At 36.2% G+C, this 25576-nt stretch overlaps 1 protein-coding gene and 1 pseudogene across 1 annotated transcript; both read right to left on the bottom strand.

Moving 5' to 3' along the window:
• Positions 1–4148: 4148 nt before the first annotated feature.
• Positions 4149–5341, bottom strand: LOC143532528 (uncharacterized; annotated as a pseudogene).
• A 1176-nt stretch (positions 5342–6517) lies between these two features.
• LOC143532512 (ubiquitin carboxyl-terminal hydrolase 20-like) lies at positions 6518–9985 on the bottom strand. Its single transcript, XM_077027549.1, has 8 exons — positions 9936–9985; positions 9087–9207; positions 8847–8957; positions 8579–8730; positions 8140–8478; positions 7654–7776; positions 7209–7563; positions 6518–6874 (listed from the first exon to the last, which is right to left on the bottom strand). The coding sequence occupies exons 1-8, from the start codon at positions 9939–9941 to the stop codon at positions 6663–6665; spliced, it is 1419 nt and encodes a 472-aa protein (XP_076883664.1). The 5' UTR covers positions 9942–9985; the 3' UTR covers positions 6518–6662.
• Between the last annotated feature and the right edge of the window lie 15591 nt (positions 9986–25576).

Below are 25576 nucleotides of genomic sequence, written 5' to 3'. Positions count from 1 at the left end.
AAAATCCAAAAATATTGTCACATCTTACCACTTTTTTTTAGTTTAATTTTAACAACTAATATACAGTATATTTTATACCAGAAAAGTATATGGAGCTCACCATCATCCATTTTTTCTAGTTCTTAGTCAAGAACTACCCTCCAAAATGAGTGCCAAAAACGAGCTTCAAGGTGATAAAACCGAATGATGTGCATTTTGTCAATGCTAAAAAACGCCTTAACCACACGTTATTGGTGCTCCTTGAGCATTACCAATAAAAGAATACCAGTCACACCTATTCATTAAATACTCTCTCTCTCTCTCTCTCCCTCATGAACGTCTAAGTTGAACCAATACCACTAAATTCTTATGTAGTCATGTCCTTAAAACTTTCATCGATCTTTTTTTAACTAAGGTGTTTGATTTTCTATCGAGTAAATTCATGAGGTCCTATTACACCATCATGGAAACTTGAACCAGGTAAAGCTCTTCATTATTGGAGAGTTGTGTGGCCTTACTATCATGGTTTTAAACCTAAGACCTCGATGATAACCAATTTGACCACTCTTTTATGTTACCTTATCTTAAATCTCAAATGAACCTTGACAATAATCAAAGTTCGCCATCACAAATTGCCACATAACCAAACAATAAATATTCAACCAAAATTCACGTAAGCGGATAAAATGGTTGAGGTCTTGCAAATAAAAAAACACAAAATCAAATGGAGGGAGAATGCAAAGACGTCTGAAATACAAACTGAAATAGTTATTGAATCAAGCTATTTGATTGGATTCTTAAAGGAGAATTTGTGAGCAGAATAATGATTGAATAATGAGCCTCATTATGAAGAATCGAGTCATCCTCGTGACCACGCTCCAACTATAAATCGATAAAGCGATCGAAGAGATAAGAGTAAAGTGAGAGTGAAAATCGTAGATTAAAGATGATCTCATACCTTGCCGTCTCTAGCCCGTTATTGTAGGTGATGATGGTATAGGTCCATTTCACCTTATGGGACCCATTACGTTGAGAATAACCACCTCATCATAGTGATCGCCTCGTTTCTGATTAGCCTTTAGTTAAGAACGCCACATGTGTCGACCCTCTAATTTGCTGACACGTGAACAATCTATTGTATTAACCCTCCTATTGTTTAAAGGACGAGATTGGTTGCCACTGATCGATGAGCCAAGTTATACATGGCCCATGGATTATTTGGATCATGTCTCTTTAGTCGATGAACTTTGCATAATTAATGTAGACAATCACTAATATGTTAACCATAATGTACACAAGCGGATAGACTATTTGAGGTCTTGGAATAAAAATTGTAACAATCATGACTGGTTGTGTAGTTATATATGTTTTTGAATACACATGTGTTAACATTTGTCGTGTGATTTGTTATATTGTTTTAATTAGTTTTAAAGCCCGTGATACACGCGGGATAATTCAAATTATAAAATTATAAGTAAAACAAATAATTACATAGCGTATATGAAAAAAAAATGTATTACATCTATGCTTGTATCTATACAATGTGTACATAAATTGATTTTATTTATATCACAAAATGATTTTTTTAAATGAACTTAATAAAAAATGTCCGTGCAAAAACGTACCCGAGAATGCTTGTTTCTATTGAAAAATTCATTCTCGGTGTCATATATGTATAATTGAACGAATTTTGGTTATGAACTAATTTCGAAAATAAGACTTCTTATACGTTAGTAGTTCTAACCACTCAGACTAAATACAAAAGGAGTGTTACCTTTATTGATATATTTATCAATTTACCACTTATCAAAGGAAAGTAAAACATTAAATTATAGCAAGTGAATGTTCTTCAAAAACTATGTTTTTCTGAGCCACACCATGAAAAATATTTTGAGAAGTTTCAGAGGGCTTCTCGACTTTGTCATAATGACAACATAAAAAACATGTTAACTCATTCAATTTTATGAATATTTTGTTTCATTTGAGCATTATTTAGCATGTCATGCTTCCCATACAATGTTCTGATCACCATTGAAAAAAAAAAATTAATGTTGACATAAATATTTCAAATTTGATAAAAGTTAAGCATTGATAGGCATGGGGATGGCATGTCGAAAGTATTCGCAATGTTTTCATAAATTTTAATAGTTGAGGGGAAAATGGTTAGTTTGCCAAATCCCAAACCTTTTGATTATTTCAAAAAATGCCCTTAAAAAATAAATTTGAAACCCGAATCATGTTTAAAATTTTAACTTTCATACTTTTGACATTTTAAAGTCAACACTTTGAACCCGTAAAAAATTTGACGATAAATTTATTTTGCATTCTCAAACTTTTAAAAATACTCAAAATTTTCATTTTTGACCCAAACAAATTTTGACCAAAATATAGTTAACTTGTACCAAACAATCTATTTACCAACTTTTGACCCATAAAATCAAATTTAAGTTCCACAAAAAAACCCGAAATAATTTTCATTTGAGAAACATGATTTGTTGTTGATTTTTGGAATTCACCAAGTATTTTGAATATATAGTAAAATAATATATTAATATTTATATTTATAAAAATATATAGATATTATATAAATATAATGTAAAAGGAAAGTAAATAATAATTGATTTATTACATATATTAGGGTATATTAGTTTTGGAGGGAAAAATTATGAGAATTAACCAAAACATGACAAGTGTTCACCTTTATTTTACTTTATTAGAATACTAGTTTTAGAACCCGTGTCACACATGGGATAACTCAAATTATAAAATTATAAGTAAAACAAATAATTACATAGCGTATATGAAAAAAAATGTATTACATCTATGCTTGTATCTATACAATGTGTACATAAATTGATTTTATTTATATCACAAAATGATTTTTTTAAATAAACTTAATAAAAAAATGCCCATGCAAAAAACGTACCTGGGAATGCTTCTTTCTATTGAAAAATTCATTCCCGGTGTCATATATGTATGAAAGAATTTTGGTTATGAACTAATTTCGAAAATATGACTTCTCATACGATAGTAGTTCTAACCATCTAGCCTAAATACAAAATGAGCGTTACCTTTATTGATATATTTATCAATTTACCACCCATCAAAGACAAGTAGAACATTAAATTATAGCAAGTGGATGTTCTTCAAGAACAATGTTTTTCTGAGCCACACCATGAAAAATATTTTGAGAAGTTTCAGAGGGCTTCTCGACTTTGTCGTAATGACAACATAAAAAACATGTTAACCCATTCAATTTTGTGAATATTTTGTTTCATTTGAGCATTGTTTAGCATGTCATGCTTCGTCTGATCACCATTGAAAGAAAAATTAATCTTTACATAAATATTTCAAATTTGATAAAAGCTAAGAATATTGTTAGGCATGGGGTTGACATGTCGAAAGTGTTCGCAATGTTTTCTTAAATTTTAATAGTTGAGTGGAAAATAGTCAGTTTGCCAAATCCCAAACCTTTCGATTATTTCAAAAAATGCCCTTAAAAATAAATTTGAAACCCGAATCATGTTAAAAAGTTAACTTTCATACTTTTGACATTTTAAAGTCAACACTTTTAACTCGTAACAAATTTGACGATAAATCTATTTTGCATTCTCGAACTTTTAAAAATACTCAAAATTTTCATTTTTGACCCTAACAAATTTTGAACAGAATATAGTTAACTTGTAACAAACAATCTATTTACCAACTTTTGATCCATAAAATCAAATTTAAGTTCCACAAAAAAACCCGAAACAATTATTTGAGAAACATGATTTGTTGTTAATTTTTGGAATTCACCAAGTATTTTGAATATATAGTAAAATAATATGTTAACAATTATATTTATAAAAATATATAGATATTATATAAATATAGTGTAAAAGGAAAATGAATAATTATTGATTTATTACATATATTATGGTATATTAGTTTTGAAGGGAAAAAATTATAAGAATTAACCAAAACATTGCAAATGTCCACATTTATTTTACTTTATTAGAATAGGTTGATATGTAACTTAAGAGTAAACAAAAACAAAATATATATGTAAGCTGGTAAGAATGGATTAGTTATAACGAATATATCATTTCATAATCACTTATACAAGAAGATTACAAACTAGTGCATGCATGCATCTTACGTTCATCTTATTAATTTCAAGAAATGAATTATTGTCCATTTTCGACATTTGATACATAGTCTTGATTTTCTTTAAGGGATATAGCCACCATGCCCGCCACCTTCACCACTTCCGCTTCCACTGCCACCTCCATGCTCACCCATACCACCACCACCTCCGCCACCTCCTCCTGAACCACCTCCCCCGCTATATCCACCGTGTCATGATCTCCGGCACCCCTGCCAATGCCCCCTCCACTACCATGTCCGCTCTCTCCTGCACCTCCTATGCCACCACCTCCACCGCCACCACCATGTCCACCTCCACCAGCACCACCATATCCCCCACCACTCCCTCCTCCTCACCATACGCTCCTGATCCTGCCCCTGTCCCTCCTCACCACCTCCATGACCCCCTCCTCCACCCCTACCAATTACTCCACCACCATAACTAGATGTGCCACCATGTCCACCACCACTCCCGCCTCCTTCTCCTCCACCATAACCCCCACCATGCGCTCCTGATCCTACCCCAGCCCCTCCTCCTCCACCACCCCCATGACCCCCTCCTCTGCCCCCACCAATTACTCCACCATAATTAGAGGTACCACCATGTCCGCCACCACTCCCGCCTCCTTCACCTCCACCATACCTTGTGCCCTCGGCACCACCTCCTCCACCACCACCTCCTCCATGACCGCCACCTCCACCCCCACCGGCTGCTCCATCACCATAACCATACCCACCACCACTCCCATCTCCTTCACCTCCACCATACCCTGCACCTTCTGCTCCTCCATGACCACCTCCTCCTCCACCACCACCACCACCACCACCACCCTCACCACCAGCTACTCCACCACCATAACCACTTGCACTACCGTGTCCACTGCCACTCCCACTTCCTTCACCTCCACCATAACCTGCACCGTCAACTCCCCCTCCTCCTACACCACCACCTCCTCCACTACCACCACCTCCACATACCTCCACCTCCTGCCACTCCACCACTATAACCCGCACCACCTCCTTAGCCAGCACCGCCACCATATCCAGCACCATGTTCTCCTCCTATCCCATAACCACCCCCACTGCCACTACCACCTCCACCACCACCTGCAGCTAAACCACCATGAATGTAAGGAATGCTCTCTTCAAAAGTGAAGAGAGCTCTTGTGGCCGCACAAATGCCTAAGCCTAAAAACACAAAGAAAACCACACTTGAAAATTTGTGAGCGGCCATAGTGAAAGGAAGTGAGTTGTTTGTTGTTGAATGAGATTGTTGGCATATATATATAGGCATTGGAGAGGTCTTGGCTTGTAGTAGCAGTGCACCAAGTAGTCTAACCACATGCAAAAGATAAGGCCCTCATGACTTAGTGATCCATTCAGAAATACCCAACTAGAGAATGTTTTTGTAGTTTGCTTTTGCTGTTTCCCAAACTTTTATTTATTTTCCAACTAGAGAATCTTGTTATTATAAACTGTGGATTATATATGCATCAAAACCAACAGAAGCAGCGAGGCAGAATCAACAAACCTAGATTGAAGTATTTATGCCGTTCAAAAATAAAAAGATTGAAGTATTTTTGGAAGAGTAAATCGCAATGGGAGAAGATTAATCGATCTACATTAAAAATAAAAATTAAAAAAAAAACACGTGTATATTGAAGACTTTAAAAGAAAGGCTAAAATTAGACACATTAGAAAGTGCCAAATCATCATAAATAAAAATTAACACTAGATTGTGTGCTCTCATTTCCTGCTTGGAACTTACTGAACTGTATTGATGTATTAACCACAGACCTGCACCATCTGCTGATTCACGCCCATCTGGCCATCTCTCTCGGACAAAACTGCACGAATCCAATAGATCGTTTACAGTTTCAGCATGCTCTTCAAATGGTTGAGCAAACTGATGTGTTATGCTTATACTTCTCTCTAAAATGCATACATAGTTCTTGAATCATTCGGTTAACAAGCTTAAAGCTTACAAATTCTTTATTAAAATCAATCAACTAACTAAACAAAAAGACCTAAGACTCAAATTATAAATAAAGAAACGAAACATTTGGGCCGGGCCAAATGATGGACCGGATCCTGCATCAGTTCTGTTCATGCATATACGCATAAACTGGTTCCTATACATGTTACGTGATTATGCGTGTCCAGGGATAAACTAAGTATATCACCAACTGTATACTAAACAGCTATTAGCCAAATGAAAAAGTTGTCTTAACATTTATCAGAAATCATAAATGACAGGGGAAAAAAAGTTGTACTACGGGTCAACTTGTAGTAAAATATGCAATAAAGAAGGGATTGGAAGAGCAAATATGCAATCACCCTTATATAATACTTTTATAGAATCTGTTGCAAATAAAGACAAGAAGTTTAACATTATAACAAGTTTTATTTAACAACAAAGAAAACATAGTCTGCCGTTAACAACTTAACACCTCTACAACCTAAAACACTTTTAACTTCAAGCACCCACTACAAAAAAAGCCTACAAAACCCGAATTTAAACATCCACAACTTACCAGGTTATGATACATTGATACTTAATAACTGCCGCTTGACTTAGTATAGTTCTTTCTTGAACCACCAGAAGACAATGCGGACATTAATAACTTCCCCCTTGAGCCCGGCATCCTCCTACATATTCTCAGCGCCTCTTGTTTTGCTGAGTCATCGACTTCATTATCTCTCGGTCTCTTACTCGTAACTTTCTTCACAAGCTTCAATTTCTCCGGCTTTGCAGCAAACACCACACCTGTAAGCCACATCATCATAATCAAGTTTTAACAGTTTCAATAATATCAAAATCAGATCATTAAAACTTGGAAGGCATTGCACAAATGATCCTTGCGGTTTTACCATATTGCAAGTTCAAACATTAGTGAAAAGGTTGCGCGTTTAGTCCTCACCATTAATCCCAGTTAGCTTTAACTGAGATTAACGATGTGGACTAAATTTGCAACCCCATCACAAATATTTGGACTAAGTTTGCAATCTTTAAAAATCCAGGGACCAAACTTGCAATTTGGTCAAACTACAGAGACCATTTGTGCAAGTTTCTCTAAAACATATGTTTAAACTTAAATCACCTGTAATGTCATCATCAGAAGAATCAAGTTCAGGAGATCTAGGTGGCGTCGTTGGAGAAATGACACGTGTATTCTTCTCAACTTCGGTTCGGTGGTTAGAACCGTATTCTTTAAGGGTCAATGGAGAGTTTGACTTTATTAGGTTACTAATAGGCGTAAGTGGTGCCATGTCATCAGATTGGGGAATACTTGGTGGGTCCACATTCTCCAGAACTGATTTAGGTGAAGTGTTTGAAAAGTTTGTGCTAAATGAAAATGTTTCTAGAAAGTTTGAAAACCAAGGTGTGCTTTGTTTTGCATAGAATAGAATGTATGCTTCTTCTGATAACACACATGCTTCTGAAACATAAGTAACCTATCAAAATGCAATAATAATTAAGTCAAATTCCAAATTACATATGCTTATATATTATAAACATTATACTGTAAATTACATATTCATTACCTTTCTGTCGTCAAACTTGCACCATTTATCAGGTGCGGAACGAATGTAACAATAATAATGACCCGAGCTGGATGTAAAGCCAGCATGTACAACAACTGCATACAGTTCATATGTGAAATCCAACTGCCAACATAAATTGTGGTATCTAATAAGTAAATATGCACATAAATTTTGGGGCTGTAAATTTCTGACGACACAAACCTAACACGAAATTCGCAAGTTTAGTTTGAAATAAACGAGTTTGCATCAGTTTTGGGTTCCCGTTTTGCCTAGTTCAGGTAAACCAGGCAGGTTCGTGGGTTGACCCATTTAGCACGTTTAATTTTTATTTTATTTTTAAAAATGTGTTCTGTGATAAAACTAAATTGGTTGGCTATCAATTAAATTGGTTGCGGTTTTTAGGCTTCAGTGTTGCGGGACCGGGCGCTTGGGCTCTCTGCTTATAATACATATACCATTAAATAAACATTTAAGGAATGAGCTCACATTATTACACTGACTGCCAGATGTGAACGGTTGCAAATCCAACTCTAGAGGAAACTCCACGTGTTTGTCAATTTTTTCCACATAAGATCCATCATTTTTGAATCTTTTTAAATGGAAAGCACAAATAGGCGGGATCAGATCCAGCATAAGCTGTTTGTCAACCGACACTTTTTGCTTACAATGGTCACATGTAAACTTCATTTCTTCATCTTCAATGTGTTCGACTTTTGTAAAAGATTCAAGGGCGGTTGAAAGACTATTTGCATCTTCAATTTCCAAGCTTAGGTCGACTGATGGCTCGTATGTATCAGATATGTGATTGCAGTTGCAACATCTTAACTGAAAATCATATAACAAGAAAAAAGATAAGTAAAGAATTAGATAATTAATTAATCAGTATCTTAAAATGTAGAGAAATTAATGAGGATTGAATTCTTACTTTGCTAATAACACGGCCTCCAAATACTTGCTTGACGAAATTATCATCTTTTGTTTTTATATTGGTTAAACAGCTTTCAAGTCTGTCTAGAAAGCATTGCAAGAATTCATGAGCATCTTCTTGTTGATATCTCAGAAATGATGATGAAAAATCTGATAGTCATTACATTAAGGATTACATATTTAAAACAGGTTGGAGAGAACAGATGTTAACCAGGTAATACAGTTCATGAAACAAAAACTATAGTATGTAATAGACAGAAGGATACAAGTCAGATTGTCGACAAATTTCCAAGGAGAGACACTTTTTGTATTTGGTGATAATGAAAGTTCAATGTGTTCGCGTAATGCACAAATCAAACAGAACTGTTCATGGCTATCTGCAAAGCCAAAATATAGCATTCATAAGCAGTCAGCCACAAATTTAAAAAAAAAACCCCATAATCAACATAACTGTAACTTGAAATAAAGTAAACTGAAATAAAAGGTAATGAAGATTTAGAACATACATTCACAAGGTGTCGGATGTGTGCATGAATATAGACCCTGAACAAGTAGCACAGAGTGAGTGAAACACTGCATAACTGCATTGAAAAAACAAGTATTGCCCAAGTTTTCAAGCCCTGCATCCTGCAATTTTATAACTTATATTACCCGACTTTAAAGACTGCAAGAGACTTAGTAACTGCAAACAGACATAGCTTGTAACTTGTAAGAACGTACCCATCTAGTACTAACTATATAGTATAAATAGCAAATAAAAAACAACTATTCCACATCCTCAAAGCAAAAAAGCATAATTTTAACTAAAAACACAAATCATTAGAAGCAACTGACTGGTTAATAGCTAATAAGCCAAAAGGAAATCATGTATGATGTAATAAACCTCAACAAAATCGAAATAATCAAACAACTTCAAAACCATTAGTGTAGTGACTTGACTTCTATGTTGAATTTATAATTTCCTATAAACATAACATTCCAATTCAGTAAACCTAGAGTCCTAAACAAAAAAAGAGCTTTCAAGTCATAAAGAAACAACACTAGTTGACTAATAGATATGCATGTAATAACAAAAATGCAATTATGCAAATTAATTCAAATATTCATAAACAGTAAATCTGCCCCTGCTACGTATTCTGTCACCTTACGTAAAATAAGGCGTTTTTCAAATCACCTCGACCGCGTCATGCCTGTAATAAATATGGAAGTCATATACAAACAACACTAGTAGACTAATAGATAAGCAATTAAGCAAATCGATTCAAGTATTCACTTATAACTCAGTAGCAGCAGCATACAACACATACAAGTAATAATCATTACAACTTCAATTAACATTAAACACTAGAGCATACCACCATAGACGGCTTCTCGTAAACATCTTCAAACCAACTCGACTTATAACCGTCAGACTCACTCTGATTACACGAGATCCACGCATTAGTCTCATCGTCAGTACCGTCACCGTCACCGTCACCGTTACCGTTATCAGCAACAGGACTCAAAGGCTCAGATAAAGTATTAGCTTCAACGCCGTCGGAATCTTCTAGAACTTCCGTTGGCATCAACGGCTGACTCGTATCAACCGCTTCGTTATTCAATTCAGTTACCGATTCAGTTACCTCTGAATCATCCGATTGCTGTGCTATAGTATCAAACAGCATGCGTGCAGTGGCGTGCGTGTCCACTTTACCACTCCGGAAGCTCAAATTCGGGGCTAGGGTTTGTGCAGAGAAGCGTGAATTGATTGATTCTGCCATCGGGAAGTGAAATTAGGGTTTTGAAAGTGGTTGAAGGAGGAAATTGGGGGAAAATTGAGATTTTAGGGTTTTGAATTTTGGTTGAAATGAAAAAGAGGGAAAAATGAAAATAAAATTGGGGGTGGGGTTGTTGTTGTTGTTGGAGTGAATTTCAACGCGGTTTTTAGATTTATTTTTAAAATGGGAGGGAAAACAAAACCGCCATTTTCATCATGGATTTCATTTCATCTCAGTCACCAGGGTATGAGAGAGAGAGTGGTCACGACTCTAGTCTACACAAGAGTATTTGTGAGTATCATATGCTACTTTACCGGTATCGAATTTTAAGAAAAAATAGGTAGTGAATATTTTATTGAATTTATCGGTACGGTGTTGGTACTCGCTGTAAATTGTTTATATCTATATGATTTTGGTATTGAACCAGCCTGATACTGATACTGAATATCGATGTCGAGTTTTAAGAAAAATGGGTACCGGATACCATATCGAATCTATTGGTTCTGTAAGCACCTGTACGATATGGATTCCGGTATCAATAAGGTGTCAGTACTCGGTACCCGATGTTCACCACTAATATGTGTTTGTGTCTGGTTAGTTTGAGTCTGATGGAAAACACTCTTAAATCATATATATGGTAAACACAATGAATAGATTATTTTCATGATTTTCCTTTAGAAGGGGATGGTTGGTATCTTATAATCTTGACATTATAATTTTGCTTAAAACCTTGAAATAGATTAAATCAATCTTAATAGCATTTGAAACTATCTTTAATACCCAAATGAATTATCTTGAGACGTGATGTCAAACGCTCATACTGATTTTAACGATCTAGATCTGACTTACCAAGCTCATCATCAAAGAGGAAACCCATCAATTAACACCCCCCCCCCTTTTTCAAACTTAGAGACCAAACAAATCTCAAATTTTAATCACCACCCTCATGTCATTAGACTAGAAGGCCATTTGATTAGATCGATTTAATTTCATATTTTCATTACTCATGCATGTATCGTACCTGTATCTATACCCGTACCTGTACCGATTTAGCCTATTCGGATGAGTATCGGTACTCGAATTTATTGATTTTTGGTACAGGTACGCATACGGTATGGGTACGTTTGGTATTTTGTACCCGTATGTAATATGTAGAGATTTTACCAAGACTGTCTATATTCAATATATAGAATAAATCCTTAAACCGTATCATCATTGAACGCATTATGATTTACAAAGTATCGAACATATCATTATATTCATTATTGTGGTTTACTTTGGAATTATAGTTTATTGATTTTAGTTTTTGTTTTGGTTGTGGTATTAGTAATGTCGGCACTCATACTCATATTTGTACTGTACCAATCAATTCGATACGAGTATCGCTGCTCATTCTTATTAATTTTTGGTACGGGTACAATCAGATACGGATATGGGTAACGTACCCATCTCATCCCTACAACTAGAAACTAAGCATCTTAAACCACTTACCAAAACCTTCATTATTAAGGTTTTGTTTCCATAATCTTCGTGTTGAAGCATTGTATCTTTCCAAAAACAAAACAAATGTACTTTTAGTTGTATCATAGGTGGATTTATTAGCAGTTTTTTTATTTATATTTATGTTTGCATAATTTATTTGAGACATGTTACAAACTTATTTATGTTTATACTTTTCGAAAGCCTAACTAAAATACCGCATCAATAATACATGAAGTCATAATAATTCATTAGTTTAATCATCAAAACAATAATTATGTTTTTCTAATAAAAGTAAAATATTCCATTTACCAAACAATGTTTTATAAAAGATTATTAGAATGGCGTGTTATTAATATACAAATGGGACAATTGGTGGATCCAATGGTTTTTTGCTCTTGGTATTTTTTTAACCTCTTCTCTCTCTCTCTCTCTCTCTCCCCTTTTGTGTGTGTAATTGTGTAATGTTTAGCATCGCTTCCTAAAAATACAAACACTAATTTCATAATCAGCTAGTCTCGTTGCTTCTACTCAGCTAACTTGAACGGTTTACTATTAGTTTGCTTTTGTAATACATACCTAAAAACACTAAGATGGATCATGAGTTAAAAGAAATTCCTTTGAAAAGCATCACAAACGTTACCGGTAAATCAATATGAAAACTTCATAGAAAATCCAAAGTCACCTTGATTCCATAATCCACTCATAACATATTGATCGGCCTCACAACTTATCAACGTCGATAAGTTCAAGGAAATCACCAAGGCATCCACATCATCAAATTGATTATCATACCATACGCATTGGTGGCCCAAGTGATAGGTAGGTCGCTAGGTGTGCTACAAATTAAAAAAACATGTAAAAAATAGTAATTTTTTGGCAAGCCTCGTGACCCCATATGTGTAGCAAACGTCGGCCTTTAAGCTTGAATTTTTGGTTGTTTAGTACATTTAGGTCTTAAATTGTTAGGGCTCGTAATAACTAATTTGCCAGCCATTAACCAAAAAAATATAAAAGAGTATTACTTTAACAGCGTTGTCCCTCTAAACTGGGTTCATCTTATAAATGCGAGTGTGATGCATAACCAAGCCCAATATGTGGCATCAAGTAATCAACCGGCCAGTGCCCAAGCAGGCTCCTGTAGACCTGTACTGTGCACTATTGATCTACTTTAGCGTTTAGTAACTACTTAATTAAAATAAAATAAAACAAAATAAACTGGCACATTTTTAACTTGACATGAAAGCAAGTGGTTTGTGCTACTCTTTGTATTTGTGTTAATGACAGTTATACACGTTGAGTTTTTATGTTGAGTTTTTAATATATAAAGATTAATAGCTTTTGAACCCATATATTACACGGGATTTATTAAATGATAAAAAATAAGGTTTGCTATTTGAAATAAATGAACAAAGTTAAGGTAAAAAAGAAATGAAATTTATTGTAAAAACAATAAGAAGTCTGGAATATCAAATTTATAAATTGGATAAAATCTCTTTATATACAGCATTTGTTGTTTTATCATAATGATATACAAATCGTCATCTAATATAAACAAATTTAGACCATGTTCATGAGGAAAAACTAGACATCGAGTGAATAAAACAACATTAGAAAAAGATTGTTTTTTACTATTTTCTATTTGTTTTTCATGTTTCTATCTGTGTTATCTTCAATCAATATTTTACTTTTAATTTTGTGACTGTTTTATAACTCAATTGTCAAAATGGTTTTGGCCCATGACCCATTGATTGCTAGTATGAATGAGATGAAATATTAGAATAGAAAATTAACTATTTTATAACCTAATTACCAAAATGATTTCAACCCATGACCCATGAATAGAATGGTTAAGGAGAATAGAAATTAGAAATTATGATTTAATATGGCTATGTCAGGGTTGGCTCAACCGTAGTGAAGGCTTAAAGCGAAACTTAAAATCGAGGCCTTTTTAAAAATTCAATATTGTAATCCCTCTTTGTTTATTTGGATTTAGAACCGACAACAATCAACTAATATCCTTACTTAGCGTAAAAATGTAAGTTGATATTGGCTTGTTCAAAAATATTGATTATAGTGGGCAAGAATATAAACACTTTAATTTTATGAATTTCGACTAGATAGTGAAAAGTAAATATAGAATACCTCAAATCCGCAACTGTGAGTCTGCCTTAATAATTTCAACTCACTTGGTTGCACCAACTCTTAAAGTCAAATATGTTTATGGATAACAAAATAATATAATATATATAGTTAAGTTGAAAAAGTTAACCTATTTTAAACATTATTTTTATTCAAAGGTACAGAATAATCCAAAAGAAACAACAAACTAACTAATACATTGAAAAAAAAAAAAAACTATGTGTGACATTCGTCAATTTCGGGTCTTGTTTGTATTCGTTTTTGTATTTGTTTATTATGTAAACCGACCCGATTTGTAAACCGAAGCTTATGTTATAATCAAAATGATGGATTTATGTTACAATATTGTTTCACACTTGTTGGGGCTTGAAAACATCCTATTTTTATTTTTATTTATTTATTTATTTATTATTTATTTATTTGTTGTTTTGTGTTTTTGTCTTAATCCATTTTGCATGAAAACTCTTGTGTCTCACACCCATATTTGACCACCAACATTACCCTATATATACACCACATTTCCTCTTCATTTTCCCTTGCTACAACTCCAAAAAAAAAAAAAAACTCTCTCAAACATCAAATATTCAAGGTTATCTTCTTAAGTGTTCTTGAAGGATTTTGGTTTTTCATCTTAATTAGTTTATGTAGCCTTATTGATACTTGTTTATGGTTGTGCAACATATATATAATATACACCCCTTGTTTACCTTTGGTAGTTACTTCTCCGATTCCGGTCGGTGAGGTTTCGGACCCCATAAGGCAAGGCTTCATGGAGGACTTCGTGTCCTTGATATATATACATCTATATAACTTGTTCATACGTATTAATCTTGCTTATTTTAGTTTGTTGGTCATGTTTACAAGTTCCATGGTTATGGGTTTTTAAAAGTCTATGCTTCGGTTTAACCGTAAATAGCTCTAAACCGTAAACCGAACTTTGTTACTAGTTTTGTTTGTTTAAACATACTTAGTGTTAGATCTAAGTTTCTAAAATCATTTTTACAAATTCTATGGTTATGGGTTTGTAGAATCTTACCTCGGTCATAACCCGAAACACGATCCGAACCGAAAACCGAACTTTTGTTTAAAGACTTTATTGTTAACTTTTGGTATTTTTTTATTTGTACATTATTATACAAGTTCTTTAGTGTTTGGACATGTGGAAACCATCTATGAACTTGTTGTGAGATGGAAACCGAACCAAAACGATTCTTGTTCGCTTAAGACACACAAGTGTGTTTTTTTAGCCATCAAGACTTGTATATTTCTTTAAAAATAGTTACAAATTGATTTTTAAATATTTTCTTAAGTACTTGGAAATGTTGGATCCAACTTGATCTCATAACAAAGTTTGGACCGACAAAACCGAACACTCGCTTAACGTGCATTGTTAGTTCTAAAACAATGGAACTACATACTTGGTTAAGTCTTATTAAATTTTATTGAGTTATCTCATAACATTCAATATTTTGGAAAGTTGACTTTGGGTTTGACCAATTATCAAGACCCGAACCGACAACCCGAACACTCGATAAAAAAAAACTCGTTTTAGTATCTTTATTCCAAAGGGATTTGCATTCTTGCATTTTACCCACCTTATTACTTAACATAGGTTGAGTAAATATTAAGGTTAGATACTTTAACCCGGTTTCGAGCAAACTTACATTTTTAAAGGGTTATTATTATAAATTTTAAATAGTCACATTTTAAACCTTGAACTTTAATTATTTACATTTCTCAACATTTATTTTGTTTAAAGACCTTCAAGACAACCTTTCTAAATTCAAGACTTTTTTTCTTATTAGGCATTGTGCGTTAAACTCGTCGTTCCGACAAATCTCCAAATTATCATCTTTCAAGTTTACCACTTGAAGGTGAGTACTTCATACCCCATTTTTCATCTTTTATTTTGGGGGTGACATTTCATACTTATTCAACAAAATGCTTTATATTTGAATCTTAAACCACAAACGTAGTTGTATACTTTACCTAAATAATTGCTCGATTTGGTGTTCTATGCTTATATGCCTATGTGTTTATCGCTTTTGGTTGGTGGAACTATAAAATCCTGGACTATTTGGCTTCCCCTTATAGCAAGGTGTCGTTAACGTAATGCAATTAACGATAACTATAAAATCCTAGACTATTTGGCATCTCCTTATAGCTAGGTGTCGCTAATGTGTTTAGCGATATCTATTTATCCAAATTACCACTTTTATTTATCGTTTCGTATGCAAGTTTTGTGGCTATCTTTATTATATACTAATATGATTAAACTTATGAATTGCTCACCGACCTTTGTGTTGACAAACTTTATTTTATGAAATGTTGCAGGTTTACATCTTGGTTGATTTATGATTGTGAATAAAACGACATCAAAGACCTTAGGATATTAGTAAAAATGAACAATATCAATTTGCCATATTTTGTGATATCTTGTTTATGGTTATTTTATGGATAATTGTTATGTGACATTTTCGATGTTGTGAAATGAAATGAGTTTATTAAATATTGTCACTTTAATTAGTGTCATGTGCTTATGGACAATCGTTACACCTCGGCATGTTCCGCCGCTTTTGGTCGGGGTGTGACACTAGGAGACTCAATTTAACATATGCATATATAGTATCCATAAAAAATGAGGCCTTTATAAATGAGAGGCCCAAAGCAGTTGCCTTAGTAGGCTTACCCTTGAGCCAGCCGAGCTATGACACATCATTGTCATTATTTTTGTTTATTAGTATACTAGTTTTAAAGCTCGTGTCACACACGGGATTATCCAAATTATAAAATTACAAGTAAAGCAAATTATTACATAACGTATATGAAAAAATGTATTATATCTATGCTTGTCTGTATACTATGTGTACATAAATTAATTTTATTTAAATCACAAAATGATTTTTTTAATGAACTTAATAAAAAAAAATGCACGTGCAGAAATGTATCCGAGAACGCTCTTTCTATTGAAAACTTCATTCTCAGTGCCACATATGTATAATTGAAAGAATTTTGGTTATTAACTAATTTCAGGAATAAGAGTTCTCATACAATAGTAGTTCTAACAACTTAGCTTAAATGCAAAATAAGTGTTACATTTATTGATATATTTATCAATTTACCACCCATCAAAGAAAAAGAGAACATAAGTTGCAACGACAGATGTTTTTTATGAACTATGTTTTTCTGAGCTACACCATGAAAAGATTTCAATAAATTTCAGGGAACATATCGACTTTGTCATAATGACAACATAAAAAGGTAGCATGTTAACTCATTCAATTTTGTGATTATTTTGCTCTATTTGAACATAGTTTTGCATGACATGCTTTTCATACAACGCTTTGATCACAATTGAAGGAAAAGTTAACGCTTACACAACTATTTCAAATTTGATAAAAGTTAGAAGCAGTGATAGGTCTGGGGGTGGCATGTCGAAAGTGCTCACAATCTTTTCTTAAATTTTAATAGTCGAGAAAAAAATAGTCAATTTGCCAAATCTCGAACCTTTTGATTATTTCCAAAAGGTTTATTGGATTTTAATAATCCTTATTGACTGGCATTGGCCGATAATAATCACTATTCATTTTATCACCACTGGCGGTCCCAAATTTAAAAAAGTTGCCCCCCAATGGTCCCCCGTTAAAAATGACTTAACGGCGTTATACTTTTTTCCGAATTTCAAACTAATGTTTTAGGGTTTTTGATCGAAAGGAGGATACGAGTCGATTGATGTAAAACTTCGTTTGAAACGGTGCTCCAAAACGACGAAATAATGCTTCAATTCGGGTTTTTGAACCTAAATTAACAAAAATCAAGTCGTCTGGATCACCGTTTCGAGCTAAGTTTCACATCAATCGTAATTATGAAACCCAAGTCATGTTTAAAATTATAACTTTCATCCGTTTGACATTTTCAAGTCAACACTTTAAACCCGTAACAAATTTGATAATAAATCTATTTGCATTCTCAAATTTTTAAAAATACACAGATTTCCCATTTCTGACCTGTAACAAATTTTGATCCTAAATACAATTGTACCGAACAACATATTTACCAACTTTTGACCCATAAAAATCAAATTTAAGTTACACAAAAAACCCGGAACAATCCTTGATAAATAAGAAATTAAATATGATAAACTTTGTTATGTCTGAGAGTGATTGATATATACTGTCCTTACATTTTAACATATATAGAGTTTCCTAAATTAACCGAAAAATAAATGGATAGATTTAAAGTATAGATTTTTAATCTATAAATTTATATGACAATTTACAACAACAACAACAACAATAATAGATAAATTGATTGATTTTAAAAAAATAGATCGAATTTTAAGCATATATTTATAATTTAATGATTATAAAATAACTTTATAAAATGAAAGCATATTCGAGTTTATTTTTCTTTACAATTTCCTACAATATACATAGTACAATATGTTAATGATAACATCTGAAATTATATTCTTTTCAATATTTGACAAACGTGGTTTGTTGTTGATTTTTAGATTTCACCAAGTATTTTGGAATATATAGTAAAAGAATATGTTAATATTTATTTTTATAAAAATGTATAAATATAATATAAATAAGTATAAAAGGAAAATGAATAATTATTGATCTATTACATATATTAGAGTTAATTAAGGTATTAGTTTTTGAGGGAAAAGAATTGTGGATAATTAACCAAAACATGACAAGTGTCCATAACTATTTTACTTTATTAGAATAGGTAGATTTTTGTTTATTAGTATAGTAAGATATGTAGTAACTTTTATCACCTTAATTACAAATATTTAGAAGTATACTTTTTAGTTTCTTAAGTTATTAGTCTAGCCTATTTTCTATCTTCTTTCATGAAAATTTATGAATCTGTAGATCACTGTATATATGTAAACACTGGTGTATGATGTTGTAATTTATATTTCATTGTTAATTTACTTGTCAATACTGATTATCCATTAACTTCCCTTCACAAACTTATTTATGTTATTTGATTTTTTTTCATATTATTATTATTATTATTATTTTCTGGTACAATTTTAGGTTGTTCTAGTAAAGGCATTCACATTTCACATGTGCATCCATATCTCCTTTTGTATTCTTTCTTTTTTCTTTTCTCGACTGATCACTTTTATTAAACAAGCCAAACTGACAAAAAAACTAGAGCCCAATCATCTTGGAAACCAAGATGTCCTTATTTCAAAGATTGCTTAGTTTCTCACTCTCCAGATGCACCAACATATTGTCATAATAATACCTTGAATCACCCTATTCTTTTTGTTGCAAAGAAGAATGACTTTATAAATTGTAAGAGGATCACGAACATAGAAGGAGAAGAGGGCGATCTTGCACCAAGACCTAATGAACTGCCAGATGCGTTAGCCATATGACAAAGATAAGGAAATAATTTGCATCTTCTAATCCTTCCTCACAGAATGTACAATTGACCGTATTAACTGGGATATTTCTATAAACTAAATGTGACACCCGGTAATTTCCCAATCCCTTAAACCAAGTAATCAACCTAAATATTAGGTAATTATGCGCCTTGCGCGAGCGCGCCATATTAGAATCAGCGCGTGCATTTGTTGAGTGCGCCCTGCGCGAGCGCGCCATGTAAGAACCAGCGTGGGCATATGTTATATGCGCCATGCGCGAGTGTTTTGGCTTTATGTTTTCATGTAACTTAACTTTATGATGGGTTGACCGTCCCGCATGATGCTAAGGCGGGTGCATCCCAAATCGTTTATGCGCGTGCGGAAAGGGGACTAACCTCCCCGCATGGCGGGAACATTGAGAGCTAGTTTGTCTGAAGCTCCAAGATGGAATTGACTTCAACATAACTGATCACTATGTTGAAATACCAAGACCACCTGGAGAATCTACAAATGAAACTCAATGTCCCTGACTGCGAGAAGGTTACGCACCTACCCGCAGCAAAGAAATGTTCTTTACGCAGAAAGCTATGCGCACAAAGTTATACGCTCAGAACACTTAGTCTATTCTCCAGATGTAAGGAGATTACTCCCGCCCAAAAGGAAACAGTAGCGTGTTTCAGAGATTTTCCACTTTTTACTGTACACTGACAAAAGTACCTGAAAAAGCACACTGTAACATGAAAAGTCAACTGTCAGCCACCCTACTCCCACCAACCACAGACCTGCATGTCCTGTCCAAATCAAATCAAAATCTTTTATCCACTACTCCACTTTTAAATAAATAATAAAAATTTCCATACTTTATCATCATTACACCTAGATATGAAAAGATTACAATCCCCTAAAGCAAGGGATTGTGTTCCCTTGAGTTTGCCTATAAATATGTAAACCTAAATTATCACCCAAAACACACTTCAAACTTCTCTCTTAAGAACTGCAAACTTGCACTAATCATCTCCCAAGCATCCGTTGTTTTCATTTCCGATCCTGTTACTAGGTAAGCCGAGAATATAACCTTGAGATCTACTTTCCAACCCTTATATTCTCCTATTTCTTGATCTTAATATGTATACTTCTTGTTATTTAATCGTGTTCTAGACCTTCAATTCCGAGGCCAACACCAAGAAAACCCGAATCTCGATTAATCCCTTAACAAGAACCACAGGTGAGTCTCACAGCCCCTATTTTCACTGTTTTCACTACTTTTAAACTGTTTTCGGGGCGAGGGACACGTACTTAAATAATGTTTTATCATGGTATACTTACAAGCTATGCAAGCGATTATGTGTTTAAATTATGTTTCATGATGAGCAATGCGAACGGTTATCTATGGTTTTCGATGTATGTGCGCTAGAATTCGAGTAAGTGATCACTTTACCATTGGAACTCTAAGGGTAGGGACTGCTGGTTTGATCCACCCACTCGTAGGGGTCGCACCTCTTACGCAGACGAGTGCCTAGCGTGTCACGGGGCAGTACTATGGGATTGAGCCCGCTCGTAGAGGTCGCTCCTCTTACGCAGACGAGCGCCTTGTTTTCCGGCACAACGTCTGCGCGTAACCCGCGGGACGGTATTATTCGCTCGTAGTGGCAGCGCCACTTACACAGACGAGCACGGTTTTTCAGATGTGTCCGCGCGTAACCCGCGGGACGGTATTACTTGTTTCGCTCGTAGTGGCAACGCCACTTACACAGACGAGCACAGTTCCCAGAAATGTTCGCGCGTAACCCGCGGAACGATTTTACCAGATTATGTTATCAGAACTATGTTTTACTAAGCATGTGTTTCAATGATGCTATCAGAATTATGTTATAGAATGATTTTTATCAAGACTATGACGCGATACAATTTATCAAGTTACTAAAACTTGTGAACTCACTCAGTTTATACTGATTCAAATGTTTTTACGTCTTTCAGGAGATAACTAGGTAGCGCATGGAGTCACACTTAGAGCACCTCACGCTGAACATCTAAAACTAGCTTTTTGGAAGATTTTAGTTCTATCCCTTCGATGCGCGTGGTTGTTCCCGCCGCGCAAGGGGATATGGCGTGGAAATCTTCAACAGTTTTTATACTTGGATGTTTTTATGTAATTTTTAAACAATGTAATGTATTTGTATTAAACATTTCATGCGCAATGAAAATCTTACTTTGAATGTTTGCAATGGCCCGTGCTTAATTATCAATCCCCACAGCGCGCGCGCCCGGCTGTTTCCGCCGCTCAGGGCCGGGTGTGACAGATTGGTATCAGAGCACTGGTTATAGCGAACTAGGAAAAGAAGTTTTAACCTAGACTATAACCGTTGGGGGAAATCGCAAGAAATATTTTTCAAAGAAAATATTTTCAAAAGAAACTATACACACACTTAGGAACACGGGTCACACAGTGTCTAGTAAATAAAGATAAAAACATTATGTGCTCAGAATACATGCGCTAAGTTGTTATATTTTCACTCTTTTAAAGCGAGAATGCCTCCAACTAGAGCCAAGGGAATTACCATGACACCCGAGGAACTCGCGGAAATAATCGCGCAAGCGATCGCAACACACGAGGCCAGCAAGGCCGAATCAAGTCAGGGTCGTCAGAATGAGACCCCAGAACCCGAATCAGGAGCCTTGGACAAAGGATGCTCCTACAAGACATTTATGGCCTGTAAGCCTTGGCCATTCAAGGGTACCGAAAGGGCCATTGGGCTCTACAACTGGATTGACAAGATGGAGACAGTTCTCTCCATTAGCGGATGTAGTGAGAACCAGAAGGTCCTTTACGCGACCTGCATGTTCCAAGAAGCAGCTTCGTCTTGGTGGAAGCTTCAAGTGAAGACATTGGGGCGAGAAGTTGCTCTCCACAGGACCTGGGAGGAGCTGAAAGAGATGATGATGAAAAAGTTCTGCTCTCGCGCAGAAATTCAGAGCCTGCAACAGGAATTCTGGAACCACACCATGGTAGGAACGGATATCGACGCCTACAACAACCGGTTCAACGAGCTTTGCCAGTTGGTGCTAGACATGGCAAACACGGAGGAAAAGAAGATCGAGAGGTATATCTTTGGGTTACCTCCTGTTGTTAGGGTTCCGCTCAACGCCGCAGCGCCTCCAACCTTTGATGAGGCGGTAGCGCGGGCCATCACCCTTACAAGGGATACGGTCCGTGCGGGTATGTTGACTACGCGCGGAAACGAACAGCGAACCCCTGACTCCAAGAGGAAATGGAACTCTCACCACCAAGGGTCCGACTCCAAGCAGCCACCGTTCAAGAAGCAGGAGAGCGCAAGGGTTTACGCGATCCAAGCCGCGGAGCCAACAAGGAAAGGATACAGTGGGCCTTACCCATGGTGCAACAAATGCAAGTTTCACCACGGGGGTGAATGCGCGAGCGTCATGTGCGCCAAATGTAACAGGCCAGGGCACAAAACGGTGAATTGCCGTGCTAAGGAAGCTGGAGCCAGTGACAACTGCTACGCATGCGGAAAGCCAGGGCATTTCAGTCGGGATTGCCCGCAAAGGGGAAACCAAGCTCGCGGGAGAGCTTTTGTGATCGGCGCGGGCGAAGCTAAAGAAGAGCCGAATGTGGTAACCGGTACGTTTTTGCTTAACGGCCATTTTGCATCTGTCTTATTTGATACTGGCACTGACCTAAGTTTTATATCCGCTGAGTTTAAAGACTCCCTAGGCCTAGCAACCAGTAGGCTTGACACACCTTATACTATAGAACTAGCCAATGGTAGGCAGTTATGCGCGAACGAAAGAACTGAACAATGTGTAATAGTCATGGGAGGTCACGGGTTCAATATTAACTTGTTGCCAATAGACTTGGGAAGTTTTGACATTGTGATAGGTATGGATTGGTTAGTCGAGAACCACGCGGAAGTTATTTGCCATGAGAAGCAGGTTCGGGTCCCACTGTTGAACGGAGAGACCTTGGTAATTCAAGGGGAAAGAAGGGGAGTTGCGACAAAACTGATTTCGTGCCTAAAGGCGCGCAAGTGCCTAAGGAAAGGGTGCTACGCCTTCCTGGCGCATGTAGTAGAGAAAGGAGATGAGCGAAGAATTGAAGACTTACCAGTAGTGCGCGAATTTCCAGAAGTTTTTCCTGAAGATTTGCCCGGATTACCGCCGCCGCGACAAGTCGAGTTTCGTATTGATTTAGTCCCAGGAGCTGCGCCAGTAGCTCGAGCGCCTTATCGACTAGCTCCATCTGAGATGCAAGAACTATCCAATCAGCTACAGGAACTATTGGATAGGGGTTTCATACGCCCAAGCTTCTCACCTTGGGGAGCTCCAGTGCTGTTTGTTAAAAAGAAGGATGGTTCGTTCAGAATGTGTATTGACTATAGGGAACTGAACAAGCTGACAGTCAAGAATCGGTACCCCTTACCGAGGATTGACGACTTATTTGACCAGTTGCAGGGATCCAGTTATTATTCAAAGATAGATCTACGGTCAGGATACCACCAACTTAGGGTCCATGAGGAAGATGTGCCGAAAACAGCCTTCCGAACTAGATACGGCCATTATGAGTTCTTAGTGATGCATTTCGGGCTAACTAATGCGCCGGCTGTATTCATGGATCTGATGAACCGCGTGTGCAAACCATACTTGGACAAGTTTGTGATTGTATTTATAGATGATATTCTGATTTACTCTCGGACCAAGACCGAGCATGAGCAACACCTGAGATTGATTTTGGAATTGTTGAGGAAAGAAAAGTTGTATGCGAAGTTTTCCAAGTGTGAGTTTTGGCTTAGAGAAGTTCACTTTCTCGGTCACGTTGTAAACGAGAAAGGAATACACGTTGATCCTTCCAAAGTCAAGGCCATCGAAAACTCGGAAGCGCCAAAAACCCCAACTGAGGTGAGGCAATTCCTAGGACTAGCTGGCTACTATCGACGCTTCATTGAGAACTTCTCCAAGATAGCTCTACCTCTGACCGCGCTAACTCAGAAAGACAAGAAGTTTGTTTGGGGCGAAAATCAGGAAGCAGCGTTTCAAATGTTGAAACAGAAGTTATGTAGTGCGCCAATTTTGTCTCTGCCCGACGGGACGGATGACATCGTCGTTTACTGCGACGCTTCACATCAGGGACTCGGATGTGTCCTTATGCAGCGAGACAAAGTCATAGCGTATGCCTCGCGCCAACTCAAGACCAATGAAAAGAACTACACAACGCATGATCTGGAACTTGGAGCGGTTGTCTTCGCGCTAAAGATTTGGCGTCATTACCTCTATGGTACAAAGTGTATAATCTTTACGGATCACAAGAGCCTTCAACATATATTGGATCAAAAGGATTTAAACATGAGGCAACGAAGATGGGTTGAATTGTTGAATGATTATGATTGTGAAATAAGGTATCACCCTGGAAAGGCGAATGTGGTAGCAGACGCGCTAAGTAGGAAAGAGCGAATAAAAACGCTACGAGTCAAGGCTCTAAGGTTGACCATTCGCGCAGATCTCTCTACCCGCATCTGAGACGCTCAGCAAGAAGCCTTGAAACCAGAGTTTGCTAAAAACGAATCCCTTGGGGGTATGATTAAGAGTTTGGAACTTAAAGAGAACGGCAATCTATATTTCGCTAACCGCATATGGGTCCCTCTCAAGGGAGGATTGCGCGAGCAAGTATTAAACGAAGCTCACAAGACGCGGTATTCCGTACATCCTGGCGCAGACAAGATGTACCAAGATGTTAAAGCGCTGTATTGGTGGCCCAATCTTAAAGGCGCCATCGCGACGTATGTCAGTAAGTGCCTGACGTGTTCAAAGGTAAAGGCTGAATACCAGAAACCATCAGGGTTGCTTCAGCAGCCAGAAATTCCCATGTGGAAGTGGGAACAAATCTCTATGGACTTCATCACCAAACTGCCAAGGACACCTGGGGGTTATGACACAATCTGGGTTATTGTAGATCGGCTAACTAAGTCAGCGCACTTCCTGCCGATCAAGGAAACCGATAAGATGGAAAAGTTAGCCCGATTGTATATTCGAGAAGTAGTTTCAAAACATGGAGTCCCAGTGTCCATCATTTCTGATAGAGATAGTCGGTTCACATCAAGGTTTTGGAGATCGTTACAAGGGGCTTTAGGTACTCGTCTCGACATGAGTACGGCATATCATCCCCAAACGAATGGACAAAGCGAGCGAACAATCCAGACATTGGAAGATATGCTGCGCG

Source organism: Bidens hawaiensis, unplaced genomic scaffold (assembly GCF_021521415.1).
Source record: "Bidens hawaiensis isolate Kalapana, Puna unplaced genomic scaffold, B.hawaiensis_p1.1 tig00009451_1, whole genome shotgun sequence".
Classification (NCBI taxonomy): Eukaryota; Viridiplantae; Streptophyta; class Magnoliopsida; order Asterales; family Asteraceae; genus Bidens; species Bidens hawaiensis.
The sequence above is the reverse complement of the archived record's forward strand: the minus strand, read 5'-3'. Positions and strand labels throughout refer to the sequence as shown.

Coding starts and splice junctions, on each gene's coding strand:
- LOC143532512 (XM_077027549.1), bottom strand. Junction 8,731..8,846: donor ATTTGTCGACAATCTGACTT/GTATCCTTCTGT, acceptor AATGACTATCAG/ATTTTTCATCATCATTTCTG. Junction 8,479..8,578: donor GAGGCCGTGTTATTAGCAAA/GTAAGAATTCAA, acceptor TATGATTTTCAG/TTAAGATGTTGCAACTGCAA.